The 17950-nt window shown below is 44.4% G+C and overlaps 2 protein-coding genes across 6 annotated transcripts in view; one reads left to right on the top strand and one right to left on the bottom strand.

Annotated features, from left to right (window-relative positions):
• The window catches only part of OVGP1 (oviductal glycoprotein 1), a 30745-nt gene extending 27690 nt beyond the window's left edge, over nt 1-3055 (top strand). Inside the window, exons 8-11 of the mRNA XM_027572683.2 lie at nt 584-706; nt 1424-1571; nt 2427-2525; nt 2752-3055. Of these exons, the coding sequence (XP_027428484.1) occupies nt 584-706; nt 1424-1571; nt 2427-2525; nt 2752-2904 (523 nt within the window). The 3' untranslated portion in view covers nt 2905-3055. The remainder of the gene's footprint in view (nt 1-583; nt 707-1423; nt 1572-2426; nt 2526-2751) is intronic.
• Nucleotides 429-17338, bottom strand: PIFO (primary cilia formation). 5 transcript variants are annotated; one of them, XR_003516052.1, is made up of 7 exons: nt 12448-12523; nt 12105-12247; nt 11375-11473; nt 10529-10659; nt 8769-8886; nt 6396-7759; nt 429-494 (listed from the first exon to the last, which is right to left on the bottom strand). XR_003516052.1 is itself a non-coding variant. In XM_027572717.2 (6 exons), the coding sequence occupies exons 1-6, from the start codon at nt 17256-17258 to the stop codon at nt 7691-7693; spliced, it is 618 nt and encodes a 205-aa protein (XP_027428518.1). In that variant the 5' UTR covers nt 17259-17338; the 3' UTR covers nt 3826-7690. The 5 variants fall into 5 exon arrangements, 3 of the variants coding, with proteins under 3 accessions (XP_027428518.1, XP_027428503.1, XP_027428523.1); XR_003516051.1 differs by lacking the exon at nt 429-494 and adding an exon at nt 3826-4117; XM_027572717.2 differs by lacking the exons at nt 429-494; nt 12448-12523 and adding an exon at nt 17201-17338 and having other exon boundaries at nt 3826-7759.
• Nucleotides 17339-17950: the final 612 nt, after the last annotated feature.

Here is a 17950-nt window from a genome sequence, read left to right as displayed (position 1 = left end):
TACTTTTCTTACTCTACTGGCTTTGAGCTTTCATGGCAAACTTTACTTACAGATTCTTTTTCCTAATCACATGATCCTCAGGGAACCTGAGGCCAAATATCTTTCTTCAGTGACTGGCAGGCCCAGAGTAGGGAACAGAGGAGGCCTGAATCCCCTTAACACTGTCTAGTTACCAACTTGAACATGACAGGAGCATCCCCTTCACTGCACACAGGAGATCTCTCTCTGTCAGGCCCCAATTCCAGACACTCTCTGAGGTGTTTCTTCTTGTTCTCACTTTGTCCCCAGAAGGGTTTCCCTGGGATGCTTTGTTTTGTTTTCAGGGGCCTGGTTTCCAATTCCATCTCCTCTTTTATGGGCATAGTTTATATTTCCAGTTCTCTGATACTCTGGGTGTTCCTCTGAGGAGGCTCCTCTCCCTTGTGCCTTGAGCCTGGTGGAGTCTGAAGAGCAGGTCAGCGGACAAGACCCCTCGTCCTGTGGTTCCTCTGTGTCTGAAAGAGAGAGGGATGGTGAGAGGGGAGGAAGGAGCTGCCTGATATGTGTATTGTGGGAACTCATGCTCTTCTCCTTTTCTCCATAGCCAACCAACCTATAAGTATGGTGGGGAGCTCATCTTGGGAGGTGTGGACTCCCAATTTTATTCTGGTGAGATCGTCTGGACTCCTGTCACCCGGGAAATGTACTGGCAGATTGCCATCGATGAGTAAGTACAGGGGAAAGTTCCTATGGATTATGGACACCCCTAGGATGTTCCTCCAGTGTGACAATATTTCCTGTTCTTGCATTGGCATAAACTTCTGAAAGAATCAGCAAACCCTCAGGCTGATTGTTCTGGAGCTCAGTAGACATCTAGCATTTAGGCATCTAGCGCTTGCCTAAACTTTTTGACTTGGTCACTGAAACTTGTCATGTCAGCAGGTTGGTCATTCCTAGGCTTCTGTGAATCCATGTCTTTGTTCCTGGGAGCTTCATTATCCCAAGTAGCACAGTCCTTACCAAGTCCTTCATCAGTAAAAGTAACAGCTATCATTGATGTTTTTGATGTGCCAGATACTGTGCTAAATATTTTATATATATTTTTGCATGTACATTCCACTACAACACTATGAGGTGGTCAATAGTATATTTCACTGTGTAGATAAAGGAATCAAGGCTCAGAGGTTCAGTAACTTATCCAAAGTCACACATTTCACAAATTTCAAAATTTGAGCCCAAGCATATCTGTTCCCAGAGCTTAGGACCATGAATCGGTTACTTCTACACTCCAAGCCTTCAGGAAATCTCCCATCACCACCAATTAAAGATATACTTCTTTGGCCTTTGCTCAAGACCATACAACAGCTGGGCACTACCTCTCAGTGGACATGGCACATGTTTGTGGCAGAGGCACCTGATTCTTTTCCACTGCTCTTTCCCTCAGGTTTCTCATCGGTACCCAGGCCACTGGCTTGTGCTTCCAAGGCTGCCAGGCCGTTGTGGATACAGGGACCTATGTGCTAGCTGTTCCCCAGCAGTTCATGAGCTCCTTCCTGCAGGCAACCAGAGCCCAGGAGGCTCAGAATGGTGATGTGAGTAACCAGAAGCCAAGGGTTTCTCTGTACATGCACATAGTCTCAGCACAGGAGGAAGGGTTGGGGGGCGGGGGGAACCTGAGCTCCTGGAAGATCAGATCAGGTTAGGGACACAGCATGGCCTTTCAGGCAAGGAGGCATAAGAGGAGGGAATAACACCAACTCCAACTGTGAGTATGGGCTGAATGATTGTCAGGAGTGGTGGCTGTTCCATTGCAGCCCCTTGGAACACATCTCACCTTGGTGTGGCACTGTCATTTGACTCTATGAACAGAGCCAGGCATATTGCATTTCTCCATTCCACTTGGGTTTCTTTCTTCCCTAGGAATACTCCTTTGGCTTTTACTCTGAGCAGCCTCCTGTGCCCACCCCTGTTCCCCTATACTTGCTTCTGCAGTTTGCTCCTCCTGCATGCAAGAGTCTAGTTTAGTCAGACTAAATCTTGGTCCCTCAGGGTGTGTGTGTGTGTGTGTGTGTGTGTGTGTTTGTGATGAGTACGTGGGTAGGTACACACTTATGTGAGAACATGCTTCACACAGGATGTGCCCATGCTTCTTCTCTGTAAGTGGTACTTTCTGGCAGTAGAAATTCGTGTTCTGGAATGAGCCTAACTCCTTGTGGCCATATCAACACAATCAAAATCTCAGAGCTGAGATGTGTCCAGGGAGGCCCAGGAAAGCAAAAGCATCTGGTCGGTGTTGTACTTGGGAATCAGCCTTTGCCTTCCATGCTCTCAACCAACCTCTGCTGGAAGGTCAGGAAGAGAGTCTCACAGGGAATGGGGGACTTGGGCCCTTTGTCTGGGCCCCCAGTCCCCTGGCACTCTACAGCTCTGCTTCTCTTCTGTCTCAGTATGTGGTCAACTGCAGCTCCCTACAGAGCATGCCCACCATTACCTTCGTCATCAGCGGGACCCAATTACCTCTGCCTCCCTCTGCCTATGTCTTCAACGTACGTATGCACTCCAGGCTCCAGGGAAATGGGATTGGATGGGCACAAACAGCTGTTGTGTGTCCCAGCTCACATCTGAGCACCTATGGGGAGTCACTAGTGGCAGGGCTGAGGGTGAACAAGAAGCCAGAGACCCCAGAGGTGTCAAGGAACATAGGGTGGGAAGTTCCTGTAGGGAAAGGCGTCTCCATGCACCTGGTTATATCCTGATGTTCTTTGTCTGCAGAATAATGGCTACTGCACGCTTGGGATTGAGGCCACTTACCTGCCCTCCCCCACTGGGCAGCCCCTGTGGATTCTGGGAGATGTTTTCCTCAAGGAATATTACACTGTCTACGACATTGGGAACAACAGGATGGGTTTTGCTGTCTCTAACTAGACTAGCAAGAGGCAGCTGTCTCCACCCTCCCAGCAGAACTCTGGGATTGCCCTACTGTTTCTCTGGGCTGACAGCAGCATTTTAGACTAGTCTGATCCCTCTGTGCACTAGAATCTTACTTCCTGCAACTAATAAATCAAGAATCTCCAAACGTCCTTGCTGTTCCTTCTAAATGTCTTCTTTGTGTTTTGCTTGTAGTAGTTTATTCTAGATTGAAAGTCAGCAACAGGGGCGCCTGGGTGGCTCAGTTCGTTGAGCGACTGCCTTCGGCTCGGGTCATGATCCTGGAGTCCCGGGATCGAGTCCCGCATCGGGCTCCCTGCTCAGCAGGGAGTCTGCTTCTCCCTCTGACCCTCATGATCTATCTCATTCTCTCTCTCAAATAAATAAATGAAATCTTAAAAAAAAAAAAGTTAGCAACAGTTCTTTGGGGGAATCTGTGAATTGCCCAATGGGCGAGAACACAGAGCAGAGGTCTCGGAGTGAGGACCCGCACATAGATTTTAAGGACACAGTAGTACCTACATAAAGTACTCTGGTGGAGGTGACCAGCCCTCCCAGCACTCTCCCTTCCAACACATTCTTCTCTCCATTCTTGAATGTTAGAGAAGAAAAAGAATCCTTGGAGAACATTTCAAACTGGTGCTCTGAGGCCAACTCAGATTACAAAATGGTGTTTCTTCTTGAAGAAAGCAGCACAGTTTTAATGAAATTTTTCTGGTATTTTCACAGACCCCTTTCTTCCCTACTCACTATGGGTGCTCTCAGGCTGCTCACATATGTCCTTTGCCTGCCTGGGCCTGAAAGCTTTTGAGTTTAGAACCCCAATCTCATTTTACAGTGGAAGAAAGTGGGGTGTGGACAGGTAATCATACAGTTAGTGTTAAAATCAGATCCAGATCAATTGTGTTAAATATTTTTATTGTGTTGCTATATGATAAAGTCTGCTATGTGCAAGCCACAGAGGCATGCGATTACAAATGAGACATGGCATTGACTCACTAGCAATTTTCTATCAAGTACAGTGTATTGCTCTTGAGCATGTTTCCTGTCTGAAATAAGCCCAGTAGCTGAACTTGCATTCCACAGTAGGTTATGAACAATCATCTGCAGTGGGTTCTTCTAAGGCAGTAATTTTGCCTTTAGGGAGGTCAAAACTTGTATTGCTCTGGGACCCAAAGTTCTTTCAAGAAATGTAATTAGAAGGATTTACCTGGAAAGAAAGATGCAAAGAATTCTCAATCTAGATGTTTGTGGGTGGTAGTGGTAGATGGAGGTGTACATTTTTCTACATCATTGCATCATTCCCCTTCACCAACACACAATGGAGTTGATCTTATGGAATTGGCTAATGTCTACACTCTGACAATTCCTTTTTCTTTCTGTTGCGTCTCTCTTATGGGAGATATAGCCTTCGTTTGTCAAAGGGAAGGAAGCTCAGCTCAGCCCCAATTCACCTGCATCCTCATCCCTGCCCCATCAGCCACTGTTTCTGCCTCAGTATCACCTCTATTCATGGCCTCAACTATATAGAGCAAAGATCTTGAGATGGAGATATAATCGCTACAAAGTTCTCAGCACTGAAATACAACAAATCCAAGTTATCATGAGTATCCTGAAATTCATCAGCAGGGACAAACCGCAGACACTGGAACAACATATGGTATTGGTAAAGCCAGAGCTAGCAATTCTGTCTGCTCCTGGATTCTAGAAAATAGCACCCAACAGAAGCTGTCCACAGTTTATGGTCTGTTCCACCTTGTCTATCATGGTAGGATAGGGACAAGATTTATTAATATGGGAGTGTTCCCTACCTTCCAATATGCCACTCTGTCCCCACCACACTAATAAAGATCTTGTCTGTCTGATTCTTGTATGTTATGTGACAGAGACTGAAGGACTGGGACAGAAAAAGAGAGAGAGATGAAGAGAGGAAGAGAGATGCTAGTGGGTCAAAAAAGGTGAAAGGAATGAGGAGTAAATGAGATTTTTAAAAAGCTGGAAGGTAACAGGGAAGAGAGAAGGGATAGAAACTCTGGATGGGAGAGGTGAAAATAAAGCTTTGGAATTTGAAGTTTCTTGGGGGGGATGTTCCACAGCAACATAGGATTGATGAAGGGGAACACGGGATGAAGATTTTGAGAAATGTTGCTTATGCTTACAAATTAGAGGCTTTTTAATGTTCTGTAAGTGATACAAAAATTGGAATTCCTCTTTAATTGTTTTTAGCTGCTGTAATGCATTTTTTTAAATGTGAATTCACGCAGAAAGTGGCCACATGGACCCCAGTCCATATTTGGGTTATACTTGTAAAACACATTCTAGAGTTTTCTTTCCATTTACTGCTTATGCCATCACCACTGATGGAATATCATTAATTTATTCCTAAGGTATTTATTGAAATCTCTTTGTGTAAGTAAAATCTTCCCTGATCCCTGACATCTTCCTGCGTGTCCTCCGCCTACCCCCCCCCATGAGAGGTTATTACTCCTCCTTCCCTCCCCCCATAGCACTTTGTACCTCTGACAGTTCACTACACATTGCACTGTATTGTACCCATTGCACGTCTGCCTCCACAACTCGATTATGATCAAGAGAAAAGAGACTGTTCATTTTTCTCTTTCGGTCCCCAGATCTACATGTCTTGTGATAACAAGTGCTTAGCAATGCCTGCTATACAACCACATTCATGATAATACAAGTGACATAAAGACTGTTACAGCGAATGGTGCCTGGGGGTGGCAGGAAAGAGGAAGTATCACAAAGGAAACCATGTTAGATTTCGCCTTCAAGTACGTGTAGGAACTCACTGGGTAGAGAGAGTTAGAAAGGGATCTCATGCAGAAACTGGCATAAGGACAGCACAGAGGCAGGAGAGAGCTTGTGTAATTGTAGAGCATCAGGAAATCCCGACTGGCTGGACACAAGGTACTGGAGAGGATAGTAGGAAACGAGGCAGCCAAGGTGGGTTACGGTCAGAGGGGCAGGGCCTTGCTAAATGTCTGGACTTGATTCTCCTGTCAAACGGACCCATGTAGGTTTCAGTGGAGGAGAGACCTATGATCAGATATTTGAGGAAGAGGGCTCTGCTGGCAGGGCTCCTCTGCTGTTCCCTAGTCCTCACCTGGGGTCCCCCAGGGTCTAGCTTCCATAAAGACTCAACTTCAGATAGAGGCATATCCTTTGTTCCTGGTAGAGTTTCTGCTCTAGGACTCTGGCCATTTTCCTAGGCTCACCATCATGGCCGGAAGAGCTAAATAGAAATGGAAGACCCCTTTGTATCTGACACCTAAATCCAGAATTTAGAGCCAACCAATAGTAGTGAACTCTTGGCTTCCCCCTTTCTTAGTTCCACTTTGACCCAGCTCTTACTGTGCAAATGTCACCAGAAATCTCAAAATCTCCTCTTTGCACCATCATGGTAGAGGTTTTGATTAAGGCCTGCTTCCATGTGCCATTCACCATCAAAGACATGTGCAGAAGAATATTACCTTGTTGAGAAGATTTGATGTGTAATGAGTTCTCTGCACTTGGCTACAGCAGGTAGAGGCTCTGACAGGAAAATAGTCTGGGCGGTTGGTGGGAGGTGGGGCTCAGGAATGGACAAATGTAGACCCAGAAGCAGGCTTTAGGCTGGATTTCTGGTACTCTGCCTTCCGCAGCTGTTCCACTTTCACAGAGATAATGAGGCCCTTCTAGGCTCAGACCTTACGTAGAGAGCCCAGAGCCCCAGGCCTTTGTGCTGGACTGCAGCTGAGATGGGGTGGTGCTGCTTTGAGCTGGTAAGTCACACAGACCCCAGACCTTTTGTCTCTCCAGCAAGGATCAGGGAGCAGGGATCCAGCCCCCAGCTTCAACTGGCCAAGGCTCAGGTTAGATTTTTCCATGCCATTTCTCTCTTGTCCTGTTATATACTTCCACCAGGCCTCTGCTTTTTCAGGCTGCTGTGCTCTCTGCCTCTTTTCACATGCTCAGATACCAGAATGTAAAAGTGAGTTTCTCTGTGGGTTGCTAGAAGGTGCTAGAAAGTACAGCATGTCTAAGGCCTAGAGGGTGTGTTCCAGGAAGTCAGGTATTCCGGATACGTCTACAGCAGGGCACTGCTTCTGTAGCTTCCAGACCAGGAGATGAGGTTATTTTGATTCCTGCGATATTCCCAGTCCTTGCCACTCTTCCTGACACATGGTAGGAACTCAATTAATATGATGACCTACAAATGGCATGGATGAAGGAATGGGAAGTGGGGAATTTCTGATCCAGTGACTTTAATATCAGTCTGGGAAAAGGACAAATTCCTGACCTGCCCATTGCATGTCAGAAACTCAGAAATCTGGAAGAGTTTCTAAAATATAAATGTTTTACTCTGCCTGTAAGTACCCTCCGTGTGTAGCAAGCCCATGAATAAGCCCAAGGTAGTCATCCAATCCTTGATATGGAGAGGCCAGCAGCCCCCTTTCCAGGGCTAGTGGTAGAATACATAAAACTGGAACCTGGGAATTAGAGCATGAGGACAGAGACCCATGACTATTTCAGTAAAATGGAGCCACCCCCTTGAACACTGGGCAGGAACCCAGGCCCATCTATGCATGTATATGACAAACCAGCACATGGACACAGAAGAGTCTGATGTAGCCTTTCTGTTCTCACACAGTGGTGATGAGCCCCTTCCCTCCCTGGGCCCCATGCTGGCAGACAAGAGAGCAGGGCAGTGCTGGGGGGAAGAGCAGCTCTGTCCTCAGTCCTGGATCTATGGTCAGGAGGAGCACGTGAAGGTGGTCACAGCTCCTCAATTGTAAAACAGGCTTAGGTAGGCCACACGGTTCCGGTGCTTTCTGAAGTCCTTGTCGGTGGACAACTGCAACGAAGGAATGTTGTCTAGGTCAATATTCTAATGAGAACCCTCCGCCTCCTGTCCTTCTGGCTGTGCAAAATAGAAGTGCGCATCACTGCTGTTGTGGCCCAGCTGTAGCCCACCCCATATGAGCCTCGTCTTAGGATTCTGTCAACGTACAGCTAGTCTCTGTCATGCTGCTGTGCTGTCATGCTAGGACTTGGTAAATCTCCAAGTATAACTGGTAAACTTCTCAACAACAAAGATTATGTGTTTGATACCTGTTACTCATAGGTCTAGCATGATGATGTTGCTACGTTAGGCATTTAACAAATAGCTGTGGAATTAATCCAAGGTTCCTCTTAAAAAACAGCACCTCTGGAATTATGATAGCTCACATGGGTGGAGCATTTATTATGTTATATGTACTACGTCAAATGCTTTTCTATATTTGCTTGATCTTTAAAACCTTATCAGCTTGATTCTATTATTACATCCATTTTAAAGAAATGAAAACTGAGGCTTGGAAAAATTGCTGGAGATCACACAGCCAGCAATATGGGAGCTAGCATTTGAACCCAGGCAGTCTGTTCCCTGAATCCATTTTCTTACCAGAATGCTCTACAGCGCCCTGATGACCTAATACTCTAGTGGTGTATGGAAAGTGTACGGGCTTAGGAGTCACAAGATCTAGATTCAAGTTGTCAACTTGCACAAGTCTCTTAATCCCTTAGAGCCTGATTTTCCTCCTCTATCACTGAGGTATAATTGTCCTGTTCCTGCACCAGAAGATTATTTGAGGATTAAGTAAGACAATGTGACTTTTGTCAGTCATACCCACCTTTAAAAATCTAACAAAACGGTGCAACTCTCCAAAAAGATTCTCATATGCATGTCTGCACAAAACAGCACATGCATATGCTGTCAGGGGAACAAGAACTTCCTGAAGCTCATTCAGACACTCCTGGATAAGAACCCTTGGTACATATGAAAGTACAAGAGAGAGGGCTCTACACAAGTCCAGGCTTTTTACCTCAGCTTTTAGGGTTCTTTTCTGTAGACATGGAATCTGAGCCCAGTCTGGAGATCCAAATTTCATTGGCCAGGTGATTTTGGGGGGTGGCTTCACCTGCGGGTTGTATGTGCCAGGGCTAGAAATAAAAATACAAAGCATCACGTGTAATGACTTAGGGACCATATAGGAACTCCGTCAGTACCACAGCTATCCCTGAACTCGGCCTAATTCCTTGAGAAAAAGTAACAGCCCATTTAACTTTTTCATGTGGGGCAAGTGTGGGGTTCCCTTGCCTGTTAATGTATTTCTGATAAGCTGTGAGTGTTAAAGATATATAGTCTTGGGGCGCCTGGGTGGCTCAGTGAGTTAAGCATCTGCCTTCGGCTCAGGTCATGGTCCTGGGGTCCTGGGACTGAGCTCCACGTTGGGCTCCCTGCTCAGCGGGGAGCCTGCTTCTCCTTCTCCCTCTGCCACTCCCCCTGCTTGTGCTCTTTCTCTCTCTCTCTCAAATAAATAAAATCTTTAAAAAAAAAAGAGAGAGAGATCTAGTCTTGACATCCCAGTTAGGATTAAAATGAACTCTAGTTTGAAAAATATTTCTGCAACCCAGTATCCTTGGCTGAGAGACCAAAAGATCCCAGGAGTGGTGGGTGAGAAAAGAGCCTACCGTGGTCATGAATAAGTACTGCCTGTGATCGGAAACTGGGGGTAAAAGTGTAATGATAATTCAATCAGCAATCTCAGGACGGGGAGGCAGAACCAGTTAAAGTTTGATTGATGTGGCATTATAATTGCCTTTGTTCATAACACTTGGTCTTTTGTGTAGACTCTTTGCTGTTGTGTTGGAAACAGTATTTAGAATGGACCAAAGGTCAACACTTCCACTTCCTTAATGCAACCTTGAGAAAGTTACACTCACTCACTGATCCGTGGATTTCTCACGAGCAAAACAAAGACCTTGACCCTTTGCCCCGCGGTTCCACACTTGCTGAATGGCTTCCTGAAGCACGTGGTCTACAAGGGCCATGCGCTCAGCCCCAGCACTCCTGCTCTGTTTTCAGTTCCTCTTTGCTCTCCACACTCTAGCCACACCAGCCTCCTCCTTATTCCTCCCACCAGTCCCTCCCCAGCTTACAGCTTTTGCACTTGCAGCTCCTCCTGCCTGGGAAGCCCTAGCCCAGATCTTCACAGGGCTGGCTCAGTCTTGTCATTCAGACTTCAGGTCAAGTGTCGTTGCCCCTAAAGACATTCCTGGACATCCAAAGTAGCACCATCCATCCATCACCACCACCCTGTTCACTGTCTTCACAGCACATCACTGGGTCACCACACCGCCTGGTGTGCCTGTGGCAAACCTAGCTCATGGCTACGGTCTTGCCTTAATTAGTAAGCTCACTCTCAGAAGTGTCACTGTCTGACTGCTAAATTATATGGTAACCGTCCTTATTACCATTGACTTTTTTTTTTTTGAGTGTATTTGCTTCTCATCTGTCCGGATTTGAGAGTGTAAGTTCCAAGGAATGAGGAACCTTGTGTGAGGGGTTTAATGCAAAATCTCTGGACCCCTTGGAAGTGCCTGGCACATTTATAGCTATTGATTGAGTGAAACACTATGATTTAGAACTCTATAATGCCAGATATCTGGAAGGTCAGAGGTTGGCTCTTTAAAGATGGGTGGTGGTTTCTTATTCAGCTGGCATGGTTTGGATGGAACCCCTCCTTTATACATCCTTTCCTATTGCTGTTTGATGAAATGCTCCAGGAGAGAGGAGACATACCCAGGATAATAACTGCCCTTTGAGTATGTCCTAAATCGAGGCAACAAGGCATTAAATGGAGCAAAATTTTGTTTGTGTATTTGCTCCTGAGGATTTGCAGCCTGGTACATGCCGGGGTAAAGCATCATGTCCTGTTTGTCAGAAAAAGATAAACATGTTAGAGCGTGATATATATACATATAAAGCCTCTAATTAAAGAAAACAAACTCATCCTCTTCTTGTATCAGCTATAGTTTCACCACCCCAGCTATAGATATAAGGCTACAGGAGGCAGAAATCCAATATAAGTGTGGGGTTCAGCTATCTAAAGATTCATAAGCTGGGGCTGTAGAAAGAGATCTGCAGGAGTTAAACGACCAAGGTGACTTGTTGCACCTGCTGCCCCCACCATCCCACTCAGAGATTTTTTAGAGCCAGTACCCCTCTCTTTGAGCTCCACTGTCAGAAAAATATCCAACAACAGATTAGGATCTATACTGAAGACTTTTAGGCTTGAAATCCAATCACACAAAAGGGTTTAAAAGTAGCAATTTGTTTTTTAAGTGGCAAGATAATAGAAACAAAGCTTTGGTACTTAATGTCAGCTGTGTCAGCCCTGAAGCTCGGTCTTGATACCATTTCTTTGAAGAATTGTTTTCATGCTCCCGGGGCTCTCACACACATTTGAGATGCTAACAACCAAGCTTTTCAGATAGACTTCTTTATAGCGTTTGTCTAAATATTTTTCTTAAATTTCAGGACACAATTTTTGGTAACTTTCCGCTCTCCCCACTTTGCTTCCCGAGGCAAATACATGCAGCAACGTGGATCACACTAAAATCAAAGCACATTCAAGCCATTTCTAACCTTGTTGATTTCCTTAAACCTCTCAGCTGTTCTGGCACCAAAAGTATATCCTTTTCTACTGGTCGGGATCTTAGAGAGGTTGTATGCCAATCCATATACCTTCAGGTAGTATATTTAAAAAAAAAAGAAAGAAAGAAAATACACAGAGAATATTATAGTCATCAAAACAGAGTGAACTCAAAATGTTGGTATCTGAATCTTCCGCAGAAGTTGCTTTCTTTTTTGACCCCTCTGAGTGAAGACCATAGAAACAATTATATAAGCAAGGCAGGTATACCAGTCTGCAAAGAAATGTGGCTGGCTAGGTAGAGTAAATGACATTCTGGTGCATTCCAGTGAATCCAGTCCCGTAAGCTCCACAGAGCTGAATTTGCCGTAATCCCACCCTCAGTCTGATGACATTTCATAAACTGATCTAGCAGCACAGCAACAGTCCCAGTTTGGACTAATGGGAGGCATTGGTTTGGAGCTTTTGAAGGTGGGAATGGAGTGGGGATGATATAGAGGACTATATGAAGAAAGGCTTGCGTTTGGTGGGTGGTGGAAGTGGGGAGCAAGGGTCCTTTAATTTCCTACATTGGATCTGACAGCTGGCTGCAGAGGACCAGGGCACCTTCTCATGTTGCCACCCCAAAGATCACAAATTCCATCGAATTTTTCTTCCATGGAACCTGGGTATTTGCAGATAGTCAGGGAACTGGGACCCCCCCAAGGGAAGGTGTATACTCACATCTTCTGCAATGTAACATCCTGGCCCTCTGTGGGGCGCTCCTCGAAGAGGAAGAAACTTGTTCCCCAACAAGTTTGGGGGGTGGTGGTGAGGAAAGAGCTTCCTCTGTTGACGTGTACCAAAGGGGTAGTTAACCAGCAACTCTGAAGATCAAGAAAGAGCAGAAACTCCACATGAGGAAGGCCCCTGGATCCAAGTGAGCGCTCTGGGGGCGCGCGGGCTGTAGGTAGGCCGAGACGGGACTGGGGCCCACTCGAGAACAAAAACTAGACCGAACCCCGTGGAGGGGATGGACTGCATCCCCCCGCCCGCCAGCCTCCCCACTCTTCCTCCTGCCCTCTACCCTTGATTCCTCTATCCCAGCCCAGCGAACCCGCTTTGCCTAAACACATCGCGCCGGTGGCCCGGGCAAGCATTTGTGTACCGCGTTGCTAAGGGAACGCAGGGGGACGCAAGGGGTGTGGCTCCGCGCGCGCCTGCGCAGTGGGGCGGGACTCCCGCACCCCTTGGTCCCGGGGGGAGAGCACGGTGAACTCTGTGGCTGGGTGCTGGTGGGAGTTTGCTGGACTCGCGGCTACAGCAGCTGCGCGGGTGAGGGGTTAAGCAGAAGGGCTTTGGAAGTTGGGCCACCGGGAATGCGCTGCTGAAGAGGGAGGGACGCAGGGTTCAGAATGCCCCGAAATCTGGACTGCCAGGATCAGGGACCTAGGAAAACGCAGCCCCTGCAGTGATGGCGGGTGGCGTGGGCTCCCAGGACAACGCCCACAGCAGGGGAATTGGGGACTAAATGGAGCTTAGCCCAGACAGTTCCCTATTAGGCCCCTCTTAGACCCATTTTTCTGCAGGGTGCCGCCTTCTGCCTCTAAACGTGGCACGCACGAGGCTTTTCTTTTCTTTATTTCTTTTCTTTTTTTTTTTAAGATTTTATTTGACAGAGAGAGAGAGAGAGAGAACACAACTAGGGGGAGCAGCAGGGAGAGGGAGAAGCTGACTCACGGAGCAGGGAGCCCGATGCGGGGCTCAATCCCAGCACCCTGGGATCATGACCTCAGCCGAACACCTAACGACTGAGCCACCCAGGCGCTCCACGCACGAGGTTTTAAAAGGGTTGGAAATCTTGAGTGGAGCAGGGACTGCAGAGGAATCACAGAAGTGCTTAATAGTTGTAAAATCTTGGGCAGTCACTTAAAGGTTTAAGTCCCAGTTTCCTCATCTCCAAATTAGGAATAATAATTCCTCTTTATTGGGTAACGGCAGGATTGAGAAAACGGGTTGAAAGCAATCAGGCCCTGGTACTTGGCAAGTGACAATTGCAAGAGGTTATTATTAAGATGGTACCCAGTCCCCTCAGGAGCACTCCCATCCTAACCCAAGAAGAAAGGTCATGGTGTGTGTTGACTTCTTTACCTTCTTTACCTTTACCTGTCCTGGATATTAACACCAACCTGTTTTTCTCTTGAGTTTTGGATAGCTTTAGGAGTTATCAGATGTGGGAGGCAGCAGACACAGGGTGTGACTGCCCCATGCTACCCTTTAGCCTCTAAGGATGACCCTGGGATCCACACACACCCTGGCCTAGAACTGTCTGCAAGGATGATTTCACACATTTAATGTAAGATTTCCCAAAAAAGGTGATACTGAATCCTACAGGATATTTTGGAAACTTGAGGAAGCATTTTGCTTGTTAAAAATTACTGAGGGGATGCTCCTGGTCACCGGGCCAGGGAGGCTGGACACCCTGCAGCACATTGTCCCATCAAACAGTGCATTGTCATATGTCCTACATAAAAAGGAATCAAATAAAAATTGTACAAATATAAAGTGCCATCTCTAAAAGTAAGAACGCAAGGCATGAGTTTAACAGCAGATTACAAAAGCTGAAAAAAAGAATGAAAGAACTGGGAATTGAATCGGAAGAAAATATTCAGACCTGAAGCTTAGAGATGCAAAAGGACAGAGAATACAGGGAAAAAAGTATAAGAGACAGATGAGAAACAATGAAAAGTTCCACTTATGTGCAGATTTTTTTTTTACAGTACAGCATTATAAATGTATTCTCTCTTACGATTTTCTTAATAGTTTATTTTCTCTAACTTACCTTATGGTAAGAATACAGTGTATAATGCGTATAACATACAAAATACATGTTAATCAGCTCTTTATGTTATTTGTAGGGCTTCTTATCAACAGTAGACTATTAAATTTTGGGGGAATCAAAAGTTATAGGTGGATTTTCGACCGCTCAGGGGGTGAGCACTCTTAACCTCATGTGTTCAAAGGTCAACTGGATGTGTGTGTGTGTGTGTGTATAGTGAGAGAGAGAGGGAGAGAGAGAGAGAGAGAGAGAAGTTAACATTTAACAATTAAAGAATTGGGGTAAATAGGTAAGAGAATCCTTTGTACTATCTTTGCAACTTTTCTTTAGGTTTGAAAATGTTTTAAAATAATAATTAAAAAAAGATACCCATAGAAAAGTGAGAAATAAGCAAGATATGGAGGAAGACATAAGCACAAAAGCATCAAGACCTGCAGTGTCCATCCAATGTATGAGCCCCTACCCATATTAACTATTGGGCACTTGAAATGTGGTTAATTTATTTATTATTTATTTATTTATTTGACAGAGAGAGAGAGAGACAGAGACAAGCAGGGGGAGCGGTAGTCAGAGGGAGAAGTAGGCTCTCCACTGAGCAGGGAGCCCGATGTGGGATTCCATCCCAGAACCCTGGGATCATGACCTGAGCTGAAGGCAGATGCTTAACCAACTGAGCCACCCAGGCACCCAGAAATGTGGTTAATTTAAATTGAGATTTGTATAAGTGTAAAATACACATCAGAATTTAAAGACTTAGAATGAAAAGAAAGAGTACAAAATATCACATTAATAAATTTTATATTGGTTGCATGTTGAGATGATAATATTTTGGATATATCAGGTTAAATAAAACAGTAGCGAAATTAACTTTACATGTTTCTTTTTACTTTTTTAATATGGCTATTAGAAATTTAAAATTAAACACATTGCTCACATTATATTGACATTGGATAGTGTTGATCTAGGATATATAAAGCAACTATTACAGATCAATAAGACAAAACAACTTAATAAAAAATATGTAAAATACTTGAATGGGGAACTCAGAAAGAAGAATATCCAAATAACCAGTAAACATATAAAAAGTGCTCAACTTCAGTAGTCATAAAGGAGTTAGAAATTTAAACCACAATGAGCTACCCACAAGATGGCTAAAATTATAAAGACAGATAACGCTTGGTCCTGCTAGGATGCAAAGCAGCTGGAAATCTTGAATACACTTTTAGTGTAAATGGAAATTGATACATTCACCTCGAAAACTGTTTGGCAGTATTTATACCAAGGCTGAAGTAGACATCCCTATGACCTAATAATTCCTGCTCCTTGGTATGTACTCAGCAGGAATGCATACAAATGTGCACCACAAAGGCATGTGTAAGAACATTAAAAACAACATGATCCAAACAGTCCCATACTGGAACAACTAAATGCCCATTAATGGTAGAATGGAAAAACAAGTTGTGCAATCCTCATATGAAAGAATACTATATAGCAATAAATAGAAAAAAAAATCCTGCACATATAACAATCTAGCTTAATCTCACAGTGTTGAATGAAATAATTTAACATGAACATTTACATACTGCATGAGTACATTTACATAAATCCAGAAATAGGCAAACTAATTTATGTGTTAGAAGTTAGAATGGGGGTGCCTTTTAAGGAGGGTGGAAGCAGTAAAAGAGAGGGGACATGAGAAGGGCTTTTGGAGCGATAATGGTGTTCCATTTCTTGGACTGGGTATACTGCTTACACTGAGGAGGTCACCTCGCATATTTCATTAATCGGTTCAGTAATGATTTGGGCCCTTTTTGGTGTGCATGATAGACCAATAAAATAGTTTATTTTTAAAAATCTGGCAATCCTAGAGGAAGCACATTAACATTTACCTCTTTTCAAAAATAACATAGTCGTACTCCTTTTCCTTTTTTTACCTCACTGGTTGGTAATTAGTTGAGTATTATCCCTACTGTAATTAAAGCTATTCACCTCTTTTTGTTGTCAGGAAACAGTAAGTCTGGAGTGTTATTAATTTTCTTAAACACTGGTCTTTGTCCTGGCATCCACTTATAAATCTGCTTTTTTATTTTCCTAAACGGCTTGTATAACATTTAACCTTCTTTCTTAATTCTAGGCTCATTCATTGTTTATTATATGGTGCAAGAGTCTGACTACTTCATTGTCTTATAAAGTAGTCACATCTGAGCATTTATATATTGAAATGCATATTATTTTATTAGAAATTATTTTTCTCCTTTACAATTATGGCATTATATTATTTATGAAATTATGCGTGGCAGGTTATGTTATCCATGAATTTAATTAGGATAATAAAAGGGGTGTTACAAAATAATTTTTTACTCAAAGCAGGATGGGGTCTGAATAGGATTGAGAACCTCTGATCTAGAGAATAGGGGTTCTGCTGGAGAATAGATGTGTCTTCAGAAGGTGAAAGAAGGAGAGGAACAGAGACTTTCTAAATCCCACTTTCCAGACTTAAGTACCAGCCCCCTCTCATCTGGTGGTAGAGGAATGAACACAGGCTTTGAAGACTCTCAGAACTGGTTTCCAACAGGTACTGGTGTGTCATTTACTAGCTACATGACTTTGTGGAAGCTACTTAGCCTTGATTCATCTATAAAATGGCACAAATTTCTTGCCTCCTTAGGGCTGCCATGGGAATTTAAGAGATAACACAAGACAAATCTTACACAGCAAATGACTAGCCTATAATTGGCATTTAACAAAAGTTAATGCACTTCTGATCTACCACCTCCATGCCCAGAACCACAGGTAACTCCCAGAGTACCTCTGTCCGAAAAAAAAAAAAAAAAAGTTGCCCTTTCATCTAAATGGGTGCCACTTCTTATCAAGGCTCAGGACTTGCTAAGAAGAGCACTGCCCCCTGCCCTGCCTGGATCAGGACTTTTATGTATAAAAGACTCCCATACCGAAGGAATGAGTTTTCATAGATGTACTAGAGTTTAAAGAACATGATTACCATTAGTAAAGTTCCAAAGAAATGGCTGGGTGATCCCTGGCAGGATTTTGTCACGCATGTACTCAAGTGGATCAGATGGCTTGGACCTTGAAGATCTCCAAGAAGCTCTGTACCAGATGTCCCCAGGAGGGCCTTTGAACTGACCTGTTTCCCTCATTCAACAATGGCTCTATGAGTCACCACTCTCATGAACAGATAAAGATGAAGGGTGTAACTCAGACTGGCTGCTAAGCAGCAGCCCCACCCTTGAAGCCCTCCAAGTCATTGTGACATTGCTTTCTGAAGGGTAGCATTATGGTGAGAAGGAAGACGGAAAGGCCCCTCTTTGAAAATCAGTTCTTCTAATTATTGACAGCATAATTTTGGGCAAGGTTTTCTCACAAGATCTCAATTGCCTCACCTATAATGTGGGGACAATATTCACCATGCAGGAGATAGTCTATATAAAGTACAAAGTCTCATGCTTGGAATACTCACCTTCTTAGTTCCTGTCTCCCTTCCTGCCCTCACCGATTTATTTATTCAACGAGCACTTATAAAACTCTTGTAATATGCCAGGCACTCTAGGCAATGGGAACATAGCAGTAAACCGAAATCCTTATCCTCACAGATGTTAATTCTACGAAGGAGGCAGACAATAAAAATGGTAAATACATAAGATGTATGATATGGCAGGTACCAAGAGAAAAGAAGCACAGGAAGGGCAGAAGGAATAAGGGGCTTTCAATTTTAGGTTGTGCAGCCAGGATT

The sequence above is a fragment of the Zalophus californianus genome, chromosome 4 (assembly GCF_009762305.2).
Source record: "Zalophus californianus isolate mZalCal1 chromosome 4, mZalCal1.pri.v2, whole genome shotgun sequence".
NCBI classification, from domain to species: Eukaryota; Metazoa; Chordata; class Mammalia; order Carnivora; family Otariidae; genus Zalophus; species Zalophus californianus.
Note: the sequence above shows the minus strand (reverse complement) of the source record. Positions and strands in the feature narration are given on the sequence as shown.

Coding starts and splice junctions, on each gene's coding strand:
- PIFO (XM_027572702.2), bottom strand. CDS start 12,520: ATGCTTGCCCGGGCCACCGGCGCGATGTGTTTAGGCAAAGCGGGTTCG. Junction 12,248..12,447: donor CTGGGATAGAGGAATCAAGG/GTAGAGGGCAGG, acceptor CTTGATCTTCAG/AGTTGCTGGTTAACTACCCC. Junction 10,660..11,374: donor GGTTTAAGGAAATCAACAAG/GTTAGAAATGGC, acceptor TCTGACAAACAG/GACATGATGCTTTACCCCGG.